Source organism: Cyanistes caeruleus, chromosome Z (assembly GCF_971803275.1).
Source record: "Cyanistes caeruleus chromosome Z, bCyaCae1.hap1.1, whole genome shotgun sequence".
In the NCBI taxonomy this organism is placed as follows: Eukaryota; Metazoa; Chordata; class Aves; order Passeriformes; family Paridae; genus Cyanistes; species Cyanistes caeruleus.
Genome location: NC_141732.1, coordinates 52,203,839 through 52,218,099, shown reverse-complemented (window position 1 = coordinate 52,218,099; position 14,261 = coordinate 52,203,839). Strand labels below are relative to the sequence as shown.

At 35.7% G+C, this 14,261-nt stretch overlaps 1 protein-coding gene across 29 annotated transcripts in view; it reads right to left on the bottom strand.

Annotated features, from left to right (window-relative positions):
• PTPRD (protein tyrosine phosphatase receptor type D) overlaps window positions 1-14,261 on the bottom strand; it is a 1,176,387-nt gene that overhangs the window by 113,845 nt on the left and 1,048,281 nt on the right. For all 29 annotated transcript variants that reach the window (XM_086870058.1, XM_086870064.1, XM_086870061.1 and 26 more), the window contains 4 exons: window positions 14,006-14,261; window positions 12,712-13,293; window positions 4,627-4,760; window positions 3,217-3,361 (listed from right to left, as the gene is read on the bottom strand). The exon at window positions 14,006-14,261 is cut by the window's right edge and continues 14 nt beyond it. In XM_086870058.1, coding sequence (XP_086726184.1) covers window positions 3,217-3,361; window positions 4,627-4,760; window positions 12,712-13,293; window positions 14,006-14,261 — 1,117 coding nt within the window. The remainder of the gene's footprint in view (window positions 1-3,216; window positions 3,362-4,626; window positions 4,761-12,711; window positions 13,294-14,005) is intronic.

Below are 14,261 nucleotides of genomic sequence, written 5' to 3'. Positions count from 1 at the left end.
AGAAAAAATAAAAATAAATAAAAGACAACCAAATGAAAATAATAAATAAACAAAACGTAGAAACTCAAAAAAGCAAAACATCAGATAATCATATGCACCTTGGCTTATTACCATGAGGAAACTGAAAATGAACGGACGAACTAAACGGTGAAAAAGGATGTAGGGGAAATATATGAAAATGAAGCCTCAAAATAATATTACCTACCTGTAATTAAAATTCTTCTTGAAATAAAACAAAAACGTGATACTTCTATGACTACTGACCTATCTTCATAATCCTTGCAATTAGTGCAAGCTGTAACATTTTAAATAATACATGACATGTATTTACTTACAAATTTTGACATCCCCTTCAAGTGGCTTTACTTTCCTTAAGACAGAAAATCTCTTTACACAAGTCCTAAAAACTTGCAATAATTGCTAGAAATTGTTCCATGGGTTGCTATTTTTTTGCAGCCTTTCTATTCTCATAAACAAATTATCATTTTTTTAATGAGTCTGCCTGACACAAGTCAACCATAAATTACATATAAGTTGAAAACAGTTACTGAAACATTTATTGTAGCTAACATACTATGAGCATGCAGTCCATAGAAGATGTAGAAAAGTCTTAGTCAAAGATTTACCTACCAGGAAAAAGTGACAGGCTTGTTGATTCTGACTGTAACTTGTACTTACCCTAGATCAGCTGTCAGTTTTATTTTTTTAACTCCTCTTGGAGACACCTTTGCTAGCAAAGAATTATTCCTACCAGTAATGTATATTACTTTTAAAGGAAAAGAAAAAATTCTAACCCAAACAATGTGTAAAGAAAGCAGGTATTCATTTTACAAAGTGAGTTTACAAGCTCAACACATCAGAATGTGAGTTTCTGACTTTGTTTCATCTCCTGTCAGCATCACCAGTCTTCCAGAGCAGAAATGCTCACCTTTACTCATTTGTTCTCAAAGGAGTATGTTAGCATATTTACCTTTTCCAAGCTTCAGAGCATTTAAGCATGCATGTCATTCCACTGCTTTCAGTGACGCAAATCAAGTACTGAAAGTTAGGTATGCATTTATGTGCTTAAATGCACTCTGACTTACCAAAATCTATGCCTACTAACAGATCATTCAGAGCACCAAAAAAAGGACCCATAATTCAAACTCACTAGCAGAAGGAGAGGGTGTGAATTCCTTTCCTATTTTTGCCTCCTTTCTTGTAAGAAAAACATAAATTTTGTGTGTTAGACCTTTATTCCCCTTTATATCCCCCTCTCCACCTTTTCTTCCCATTTCTTAAGGGAAAAAAAGAAACAAATGGATACTTATACATGCTTATAATAGTGACATCAAACAAAATTAAAACAACAGAGAAGGCCTAGGACCCTGCTGTGACCTACTACATTTATTCATGTATCTTTCGCTTCCCTACAGCTCTTTCTACAGGGATCAATGGCTTCTTATTCAGTATGGTACACTGCTCCTCCAAAGGAAGAGAGGAGGGAGTTTACTAGTATTTCAATTAACTAGAGGAGGTGGATGGAAGAACAGATGAGAATTAACACATTTGGGGTTATTTTTATAGACTAATTCAGTAATCAAGTACACAAAACAAACGGATTCCCTTCTACCATTAACTTGTGCAGGAAGTAAAATACATGTAAAATGTCCCTTAAGGGTCTTACAAAAAAAGAAATAAATCCCTGCAGCATCTTCCTCTGATATCAAGATGAAAGGCAGTAGCACATTCTGGTGAATATTGCTAATAAAATCACAGAAGTTTATTAATTTTTAATCTATTATACTCTGAAAATGCAAAATATTGCGCTTATGTAACTAAGGATAATTTGAAGGGTACTTTAACCAGTTTTATTAATGCATATATGTTTTTTCTCAATTGCACATTTTTTTTAAAAAGAAAAGTAATCTTTGCAGCAAATAATTTGGACCTGACCACTGAAATCAACTGGATTTCACTACTGTCTGAAGACACAAGGCTGAGAAAAATGTAACATATTCTTATATTCAAGAAGAGAAAATGGCAATGTGCTTATATATGAAACATGCAGCCTTGGCTCCTAGATGTTTGTTTTGTATGCAGTCTAAGCAACCTTCATCCAATATAAGATAATGAGCATTCCAAATAGTTGAAATGGCTCCCAGAATAAATCGATACCTATTTCTTATTCAAACTATTAATTCTGAATTACAAAACTGAAAAGTTGCCTTGCCATTATATCTAAAACTAATCTTTACTGTCTTTTATGCTAATTCCAAGTGCCTTAGAAATGCTTCAGAAGCACATTTAGCTTTGCTTAAAGGTGAGCAGCACCGTGTCTCCAGTCACACTAACTGATATTAATATATAACACTAACAAGGAACAATTGTATAATCACATGTCATAACTGCAAACTAAAAAGACTCGTCAACTGAGAAACTGGATTTTCTGCTTTGAATAGTCTTGAATGAATACTTTAAAAGCAGGCAATTTAATTTAAAACAAATACAAATAAATTTGTACTAAGTTTTTCAATGACACATTGTAATGCAAACTGTCAAGAAAGCATAATTTGTAAAACAAGAATAATCCTTCTGGACACCATTGCTGAATAGCTGATGGTTTTAGTTAAGTCTTCATTTAAATGCTTTAAGGTGTATATGTAAGTCCCTGATAAATCTTTACATCTCAAACTGTTTTTCTCCAGGTGGAAAATGACTGAATATCGTAAAAAAACCCAGAATAAGAAAATTGAACAAAATTAGAATGATAAGATACTATAGAAGAGTTGCTAAGAAATATCTGGTACAGTCTTAAATATTCATCCTGATCCATTCTACAGATTTTTGCACTTCAGGGAGATGCTGCAGAAACAACCTAGGAAGTATGCAGACTGGGGAGGTGGAATTTTATTGACTGTTATTAATGTACACCTATGGCATGATACAACATTTCACCTTATTATAAAATAAAATTTTATTATGCCAACATTTTATTGCCTCCTTAGACACTGGTTTATTTGGGTTGTTTTATGAAGCTATGAAAAAGCCATTCATATATTAATTTGATCACAATACACCTTAAAAATACACATTTTAGGCATTATTTTGCAGTATCAAGCAACATCAACACTGTATTTTGCTTCTTTCTCTGTTTCTGCCTACCTAGGCTACCGAGATTAATCTCTTTGAGAAAGAGAAACCAAGAGAATAAATATTTCAAGGAAAGACACCTACTTGACTGCATGGTTCTCGCTGAGATTTCTGCTGTTGAAGCACCCAGCCCTTGAGGAGAGCGTGCAGCTAGGCGGAACAAGTACAGGCTGTTTGGCCTTAAGCCTTGCAGACGATACGATGTAGTAGGTTCAGTGGAAACCCGTTGCTAAAGGTAGATGATAAGAGAATGTCTTGGTTAGCATTCAGAGACTCTGAATTCCATATATTGCATGTATGCTTTTATACTGGGATTTATTACTTTTAAGTAAACCATGGAGAAAAGCTTAAATTCAAGAAATAAGGCAGAACAAAACCAAACGAAATAAAACTAAAACTGCATACATTACTTTTGACAAATGTTAATAAACTATTATTTTAAAGTCAACAGTTTAATGGGTGAAACTCAGAGACGCAAACAAAGCTTGACTGTTTGATGAACAAATATCTATATATGAAATATGGGAGGCTTTTCAGACAATACCACATGAGCAAAGCCTTACCTATAACTGTCTTTTGTGGCAGTGATTTTATAGGGTAAGTTATCTTGGGTTTAATCTTGTAGTTGAATTTATATTCAAATTATGAAAAGCAAATTCTTCCACAGGGTAACTTATTAAGCAGTGGCCTGCATCCTATTTGGAAGTGAAATATGGACCGGCCCCCTTCCACAAAATAAACTTGCGAATTGACAGTGTATGTATGAAACTGCCATGAACATAAACTCAGTTGAAGCATCAGCAATGACTTGAAGATGCAGGAGAAACCAATGAGGCTGACTATCTCTTGCATCCTTCTGAGACTCCTGGCTTCTTTCTTTTCTGCGATACCTGGCAATACAGCATTTTCCCTATCAGAAGAACAGCTTAGTCTAAAGTTTATGGCAGGATAGAGGCCCACAAACTGAAAATTCTTTATGAAGTAATGGTACAGAAAAGGTCTATTACAGGTTTTAATCTTTAGAAGGAACCTCCTATTTTCTTCTTAATTATTACTGAAAGATTAGAAAAGCTTGGGAATTCTCTTACACAATGGCACAAAGAAACAAAAATTATCTAAGTCTGAAAATAGATTGCAAAGTTCAGGTATAACTTCAAAAAGAGCACAGTGGGTCCATAAAATGCCCGCAAACATTTTTGCTTCCAAGCCTTTATAGAGAAACAGGCTCAGAGAGACATAATCAATGTCTGAAACTGGATGGAATTTCTGCGGTAGTTTCATTGAAGTCTGCAGCAAAATTCCACTTGCTGGTAACCACTGATGACATTCTCTGCTGTTACACACTTTCAGTCTGTCACTGGGCTAACTGCTGGACTTAACAAACCTAAATATCAAGGCATTTCTACAAAAGCAAGTTAGTAAAACATGAAATTGCTGCATTTTATGTTGAACTTATTAAAGATCATTAAAAAGATGTACAGTCTTGCCACTTACTTCCTCCCCATGTTCCCCATCTTTGTAAACCAGTTCATAGCTGGAAATGGTATCAGACCGTGGAGGTGTCCAGGAAAGCAGTATGCTTGTTTCAGACTCAGGTTCTGCTTTGAAGTTCAGTGGCTGACCAGGCACTAAAGAAGAAGTTGAGCAGTGTTGTCAATTATTTATTTGGATGCTTCAATACTTTCAAATTTTTTAAAATGTTATTCAAATATGGCATGTGATATTACTTTTATTTATCTTATTGAACTTAAATTGCTCCACAGTATTATGAAATTTATGTAAGCACAGAAAAATAATGATACATTCAATTCACATGTTAAAAATCATCAAAGATTTAAAATATTTTTTTTTTGCACTGTAAATAAAGCAAATAGAACCAAAATGCAATTTAAGAGATGCCTGGTGATGAATACCAGCAATCTAATAACCTATGTGTGAAATGGCAAATATAAACATCAATACATTTGTGTATGAGAAAAAGCTAATAGAACATGACTAGCTGAAGTAGTCTAGAATAAAGTGTTAAAACTATTACATGTGTTTCCAGATATGATTTTTTTTTTTTTTTCAGCTCATAAATAAAATATATAAACACATCCTGGTCTTTTCTAAGAAGACACCCAAATACAATATCCAAATACAATAACCTGAAGTTGTTATAACCCAGTGAAGAGATATTCAGCTAATTTCTCATTAAGTGATGTATTTCCACCCTTTAATGACTGATATTTTTAAGAATATAGTTGAATTTCTAATGACAACACTTTCTAATTGCAAGAATGTACTTTTGATTGTGCTATCCAAGAACATTCTCTGTTGTTCTATTTTTTGCAATGGTCACAGAAATTAAATGTTATCCTAATTTACTTCTTCAAATGTAAAGCAAAATTATAAAGTTGACTAGGAAATGACAGCAAAACATAACTATATCACTGGATTGTGTATAATAGTTTTGGCACCCAAGCTGTAAAACATTATTTTCAGTTAATAGTGCCATTGATAAGGCAGGAAACAGTTTTCCACAACATCTCTAGCTGTTCAAGAACAAAATGTGACATGCTCTCCTATTTTTTCATGGGAAGAATAAAAAGATGTACTTCTTAGCACACACTAAGAACAGGTGTAAGAAGTAGGATGTGACAATAATGATGGTTTCACAAACATTTATCAGGGAAGAATTCTATTATAGCATTACACTAAAAAACCTAAAAACTTCAGAGAGCAAACTCTTAAAATAATTTGGTATTTTAATTTTTATCTTCCCCAGACTTCTACAGAATATCAATTTGAGGAGAACACCGCCCTTGTGTATTATGGTACACAATTTAGATTTGAATGAAAGTTAGATTTGGTATCTAACTTTCAACAGACAGAACCTTTCTACATGAGGTGCATATTCAAGGTGCTAGGTGGACATTGAAAATCTCTACTTTTTTGGGGTGGTTGGTTGGTTTTTGTTTTGTTTTGTTTCATGAGTGAGAGTAACAGGAGACCAGCTCTTTTACAGGAATAAAAAGGGACAGGACTAATTAGATCTTTTTCTCAAAGGTGTCTGGTCTAAAAAGAGACCACTGCCTGGGTCCTGCAAAGTGCAAAGAGGAAATGATCCTAAAGCACTGGGAGCCATTACAGGAAACATCAACTAAGTATTTGTGACAGATTCTAATTTTGGAGAGGGTGCAGTGCTGGCAACAGTTCAGCTGGGAGAATGGCTCTCAACGGCACTCCCAGCAGTGACAGAAGGGATGGAAGAGACACAGCCAGGCTCTTCACAGAGTGTGGCAGGTGAGAGGCAGTGGCACAAGTTGAAACACGAGAGGCTCAGGACAACCCAGAAATTCAGCCAGGGCCCAAGGAGGCTGCACCATAGCAGCCCTGGGGCGTTTAACTCATCAAGTGGGTGAAGCCCTAGGAAACTCAGTCTGACCACAGAGCCAAGCGTGCCCTGGGCAGTGGCTGTGGCTGGACACCTCCCCAGATAATCATCCTGCTGGCCTGAATTTTCCCGTGATGCTATGATCTGTACTTAATGTATGGATACATGAATTGTAGAACACAGCCAGGCAGTAATAGCAAATGATAAGTCAAGTGACTCATATGAAGGCTGGTACCATCTGTTATGATAAATATGGCAGCAGATGGAGAACTAAGGGTATTTCCTGTCTCTCTACATGCTTTAAGACCCTCATTCTCCAAGCAGTCCTTGTAAAAAACCCAAGCCCTCTGTCATCTTAAGTCTGCAATTCTCAATCATTTTTTAAGACAAGCTGATTGCTAATTGGGCTTTTCCAAATGCTGTTTGTCAAAATAAAATCTTGCTTCAAAATTTAGTCTCCCCTTGAATTTTTTTAACCACAGTTAGGCAACTCTGATGCTGAAAACATGGACAGAAGAAAAAGTTGACAGGGAAAGCTGCATTGCTCCAAACAGATAAGCAAAGATGAAGAAGAAAGAAAACAAAACCAAAATAACAGAAACTAAACACACTTTATTGCTGATAAATTCTGGTATGGAACCTAGTACCAAAGGAAACGTACCGGTAAAGGAAGTGGAACAAATAATTTTTAAACTATGATTTATGCCTAGAATACACATCTGTTAAAAAAAAAATCTTCAGTGGCACATGGGAACTAAGCCAAGCTGGAGCTGACAGAAGCTACTGGTCTCCTTCAGAGAGAGAAAAAAGCTTAGAGAAACTGCAAAGTATATGCAAGTAGACTTCATACTCTTACTACTGTAGTGTTTTTAATGTCACACATCAAATCTAACTCCAAATTAGCGCTGTTCATGGGCAGCCTAAATGGGATGATTTTGCATGAGCATTCTCTCAATACTATCTTTTTTGTTTTGAGGGCAATATGCTCTAGAAAAGTACATTAAAACCCCTAACTTCTGTGTGCTCCTTTCTTCTTATCTCTTCTTCTAAATATAACTTAGGGAGTACACACAATGAAAGACTACAGTGCAGTAACAAAACAAAGAATAAAGTCCACAACTACTTTTTCCAAAACTTCACACCAGCTTCTAAATTTTCACTTGCCTATTCCTCCATGTTTATTGCTGGATAATCAGGAACAAACACAGATTGCTGGACTTTGTCCTGCACATGTGGTTTTATCTCCATCCCTGATTAAAGTGCCAGAACAGGATCATAAAACAGGACCTCAGAAAGGCACTCTAGTTCCCTGCACATCTCTTCAGCTGGCTGAGGTAACCAGAAAACTACTCCAGGACCATGCTGGGTTTGCAAGTGATAATGAAAAAGGAGGGGAGTCTCCAGGATAGAAAGGGCCCCATGACATTGCTGGGGTGAAATCCATACCTTGTGTAAAACTCAATTAATTCAATAAGAAATCAGCTTTGCAAAGGACAATAGATCGATCAAGAGAATTTACAATCAGTAGGGAACCTAAAGGGACCAAGAGTTTATGCTTCTGATATCTCTGAAAGAAGCATGAAACTCGATATAGGAACTCTTACAACTGACAAGCTACTGTGCTTCAGTTTTTCCTTTGTAAACAATATATATATATATATATTTTGAAATAAGTCTTAATACAACATAATTAAAAAATAAAATGTGTAACATACAAAATAAAATGTGTAATATCTGCACTGTGCTCTCCCTGTCTCTCTGCTACAACTGCAATAATCTCTTCAAATAAGTCTGAAGATAGCTGAGGTTTGCAGCTTTGCAATGTCAAAGAATCACAAAATAATTAACTACTATACATTTTAGATTTTATAAAAGCATAGTATATTGTGTGAAAAGTAATCAGAAATCCATAAATTGTTTTCTTCAAATATTATCTCTAACTGACATAGTAGGAACTCAGGGAATAAAATAAATGTGTTAGTCAGTCTTAAAGACAGAGTCCACCTGGTCTTGTCTGGATGACTAGAGAACACAGTGAAGAGATAAATTTTCACTGTGTGAAGGTGAGATCCTCAATACAGAACTCATCATGTTAGCACTTAGATGAAGTAAAAATACAGACCAGGACACTTACCTGTGCATTGAGAGTAGGGCAGTTATTCAAAAGCTAAAATAGTCTTTCCTACCTGACCAGAAATATTTCTTGAGGGGAATTTTAAAATTTAAATCAGTTAAAAAACTACCCTATACTCCACCTCAGCATCAATACATGTATCTTAAAGTGGGGTGCCACAAGGAGACTGCCAGACTCTTTCCAGTGGTGCCCAGAGATAGGATGAAAAAACATACACTAAACCACAAGAAATTTCTCCTAAACCTGAGGAAGAACTTTATATTGAGGGTGGCAGAGCACTGGAACACTCTGTCCAGGGAGGTTGTGTTTCCCTCTCTGGTGACATTCAAAACCCACCTGAATTTGTTCCTTTGTCACCTGTTCCCTGCCTTGCAAGAGGAGTGGGACTGGATGATCTCCAGATGTCCCTTTCAACTCTAAATATTCTGCAATTCTCCCACCTGCTTTCTCGCTTTGAGTTTCTAGTTACATGCTCTTAACTCTTTTCATGTGGAAGTCTATTTCATGAAATGCTTCACAAAGACACTAGGCTAGGACTGTGGAGTTTCAGAGACATCAGGTTTCCCCATTCACTTGCTCATTAAAAAAAATTCAATGGCTGGCACAGTCTAGCTTGCTACAACACAGAACAGTACTTTGCCACCAACTCTTTCTCTGAACTTCTAATTTTCTTTTACCATTAAAAACTCCAGAAATATTAGTTTTGTTAAATCTAATGCTCCATTTATATGCCCTGCAAGTTGGATACTTAACCTTCTCATTATGTCCTTTTTCCTATGCTGAAAGCATTAACCTTTTACAACTGTAATAAACCTCAGTCTTCAAATAATGGAGAATCCTTCATTTAAAACTAATAATTTGGTTTGTATTTCAAGTTTTTTTCTACAGAAACATAAGCTAACAGCAACACATTCATTTCTCTGAATTTTTTTTCCCCTCTTTCTCTTTTTCCAGTAATTCACTATCCAACAGACCTTGTGTATCTCTCTCCTCTCCTTCTAACTAAGCTCAGAACAAAAAATAAGATTCACTCAATTCCTTCAGCAGCTATTCTCTTTGCAGGTTAAAAATGAAATTAAATCGAATGAAATGAAATGAAACAAAACTCAAACCCAGACAGTTCAAAATTCTAAATATTTCTGCTACACACAGATATGTTGCTCAATGTACACATTTTTATGACCAGTTTAAGCCCAGAAAGGAGTTAGAAGAACTGTGCCTGAGCAGTTAAACTGGATAGAAACAAATTTTGTTTGCTAACACAGCGAAAAAAACCCAAACCCAAAACCAAGCAAAAAACAGAAGCAAAGTATCACACTAAAACTCATATCAATATTTCTTTATTCTAAAATTTGATAAGTCAATTAACCTACATAATAGACCATCCTGACTCCATCTCTAACAGAATCTAATCCTTTGGTCCAGAAAGCAAAATAAGGACTTTCTTAAAATTTGGAATTGATCTCCTTTAACCCAAAAGGCTCAGACCCACAGCTCTTTTCTGATTACAGAATCTGTTAAAATGGTGCCTTTTTACCATAATTTTGCCTTTTTTATTGCCCAGTTGTTTTCAGTTTGTTGCTGAAAACAACTGGGCAATAGGACATGGCTTTGTCTTCAAATGCTTAAGAAAAATACTGAACACCAAAACTGAACCTTTTTTTGTTTTTTTTCATTGTCTGGTTGTCTGAAAAATATATCCTTCTCTTCCTCTCAAAAGACATGCTCCCAATCAATATTTTAATTAAAAATCCAAATTTCACTACCATCGCAATTTCAGCTGACATGCAAAGAAAAACGCTGCTCATATACCAGTTTCAAAAGAACAATTCTGCTATACTAAGAAAACAAAAATTCCTCTGAACAGTTTTTTTAAGAATAAATTATTCATTTTTATAATCTCTCTCCAAAGATCAGAATACACTTAAGGCAGGCAAGCTCTGAACCATCTAACAGAGCCTGTAAGTCATATATGTCAGCATGATTTTGTTTTATATATGCTCTAACATCCCCAAAGTGAGGGTTAAGCTAAATATATATATATAATGGCAGGCTTATTTGTTTAAAGTAAAATCAACCAAATGTAATCAGCATCCCACTCCTATTTAAACATTTTTAAAATGTTTTTATTTTGTCCATTTTCCATGTTTTTAAATGATACTTTATATTCACTTCAATATTTGAAATGCATTTGATTTTGAGAGATTTAAACTAAAACAATCATATTCCGATTCACGTTAAAGCAAATCTGGACGAGAAGGACAAGGAGAGCATTTTTTTCTAAGGTTTTCACTGAAGAGAAACTACTTAATAGAGAGATGGGGATTTCCTAATTTTTAACCATACCCTGGAATGGACAACTCCACTAGACTTTCTTAGTTTTTATCACTTTTATGACTTAAAACATTTGTATTTCAACTAAAAGTATCAGTGCTTAAATATGCTTCCTGTATGCTCTGTTCTTTGTTTTCTTTCAATTTTTTTATATAGTCACAATTAAACATCGAAATCATGTTTAAAAGAAACCCTCCAGCACTGTTAATGTTGTAATTTCTTCAGATTGCAACAGTAATCGGAAACAGATGGACATGCTTACTTCTCTGAAGTGACCTCAGAAAATAATGTAACTTGGGCCAGTCCAGCTGAGCCTCAGTGCTCATTATTTTGATTCCTTTATCCTTCACTGGGGCAGCCACTGTCAGACACTTGCTAATCTAAGAGGTTTACAGTTGTGAGTGAAAACACAGATAAGGAGCTCACTAAACCTTCTTCTGGAAAAGCTTTATGCATGTGGATTCAATCAGAAGTCAGATGTCAATATAAAAACTAGTTCTCTGAAAATGGTTGCAAATGCCAAAATTAAACTCTGGTGTATATATTTACATTTGCATGTGCACACAGACACATTTTAATCTACTACCGTAAGATCAAAAAATCTTGTAACTTCTTAGCTGAGATAATGGAAAAGGTGACATCTAGATCTTTGTGCAACATAACACCTAAAAAGATTCCAGGACAATACATCAATTTCTGTCTTTACTAAATGCATTATTGGTAAAATGCAGAAGTAAAAACTGGATGAAACGTAACTGTCTAAAGTTATACTTTAGAGATACGTTTTTAAGAATTTGAGGGATGCTAAATTCTGCAGCAGGAAACTTTCCTGTACTAAAAAATTCAAGTACCATTATATATTTTTATGAAATCACTGGCCTACAGTAATATTTCATGTAGCTTTCTCTTAACTGTTAGACAAAAGGACCTTTTATTTCTTATTGCTATAATAAAAAACTTTGTGCAGTGTAACTCTACCAGAGCTTCTCACTTTAGACTTCATAAAAACTTTTCTGCAATGTTTTTTACTGTGCTTGCTTGTTCTTTACTAATAAAACTAATTCATGGTCCTAAGAGTTCTTGAACAGAAAAAAACAACCTAACTGCAAATAAAAACTGAGAAAATAGTGACCCTGTGGTATGCATTTTGTAGGGGCAGGTTTGATTTGACTTATAAATCCAAAGTGTACCAACCTGCTTGCTTGATCCTACATAAAAGTTTGTTGTATTTATTGCTCTCATGTTTTGTGTTCTCAGAATCTTACCAACTAGTTGAATATGTTGTACATGACATATTGTACATATGCAGTACACATAAGTTTCAGATTTCCAAAAGCGATCTTCCCTAGAGTAATATGGCATAGGAAAACTGCGTGTCACCTAAACAAAACCCACCAAAACCAACAAGTAACAAAAAGAAAGCTATGAAGAACTACTGACAAACAGGTTTAGCACACAGAGTACTGACAAACAAAAGCCTTAAGATTTGGCCACCTCCAGGATGACGGTCTCTCTGAGACTTCAGGTGCACTACAGATAAATTTCTTGACACTGATGAAAAAAGAAAGCACGAAGGGGTAATTTCCACTCCGCAAAGATAACTTGCACTGTGGAATTGAGAAAAGGTTGTCTGCAAAAACTGACTGAATAAACTGGCTATACTTGAGGGGTAGTTCTTTTTGCAACATTTTAAACTGAAAGTCTCTCCCACAAATTTTTTTCATTGCTAGCTTACCTCCTGTTTGAGTGATGACTTGAATGTCACTAGAAAGTGGTCCATCCCCAACAGAAGTAAAAGCAAGGACTTTCACAGAGTACGTTTTCTGGGGTACAAGATTCCCAATAGTGGTAATATGGCTGTCAGCCACATTGTGCTTCATCCAACTGTTGACATGTTGAGTGGGGTCCATGGTGTAATAAACTCTGTAACCTTGTATTTGCCCATTAGGTTCCTCGGGTTCTTCCCACTGTACCAGGATGGTGGTGGAGCTCAGCATGCGGGCCTGTACGTTGCGCGGTGCACTTGAAGGTGCCTGTTCTGAAGTCCTGGTTGACACAGGCTCGCTGGGCGGCCCTCGCCCAATGTTATTTACAGCAACTACCCGAAATTCATACTCTGAATATGGGCTCAAGCCAGCCACACTGTAACGAGTTGTGGCCACCCCATCAATTTCTTTATATGGCTCCTCAGAGTTTTTGGGTTTGTGTTGGATTATGTAGTAAGAAACCGGCTCAGGGTTTCCAGAATCCCAAGTCAACGTTATGCTAGTTGCTGTGCTTTCTGTCACCACAGGTGTTCCAGGAGGTTTGGGTAAGGCTAAATACAAATAACAAAAAAATACAGTTAGCACTATGTAACAGGAGACATTCTTTATTAGAATAAAAAGCTTACAAGCAACAAAACAAAAATAAAAGAGGAAGACAAAATGGAAAGAAGGAGCAATCTGTTCAGAGCAAGCTTTTGTCAATTACAATTTCCTCCAAAATCTATGGGAAAATCTTCAAGTTCTGTTCAATGCAGTTCATTTTTCATGAATTAATGATACCGACTTTTTTAATAAATCCATAACCACATGCAGAAGAGGAATCTTATAGAAAGATGATTCACAATTACAGCTGAATTTTCAGATATTTTTTGAACCTCTTGTTTGCTTGTTTTACTCAGTGAACATGATACTTGGACACAGCAATTATAAAAAATCAAATGACTGGTTCTTAAAGCCTCCTGCTGTTGATAAATAAATACATTAGAAGATCATTTCTTTAATGGAAATGAAGCCTGGGAGCTAGACACAGAAGAATAATGGAACATTATGACTAACTTATTTTATTAAATATTAATTATTCAATTAATGTTTATTACTGCTGTCTTAACCTGTATTTTGGCTTATGCCAGTGACTGGTTAGAATATTTACCCCCCTGATTTAAGACGGCAAATGGCATTTAGACCCTTCAGTGCGATATATTTGCTCAGAATTAATGAAATAAAAGACGTAACTGTGTCCAAATAAATGTGCTTGAGATATACCTTTGACAGTTATCTGTGCTATTGCTTCTATAACACCAAGGGTAGACATAGCAACGCAAGTATAGTTTGCAGACTGTCTGACATCATTAAGCTCAAGGACGTTTCTCCCTATTGGCATATCATCCTCAGGTGTCAAATCTTCTGCTCCTAGCATCCACTTCACATATGGCATTGGTGATCCCACCGCAACACAGGTGATATTTACACTCCCGCCAGGCATGATCTCATGATTTGTGGGGGGGATAGAGAACCTCGG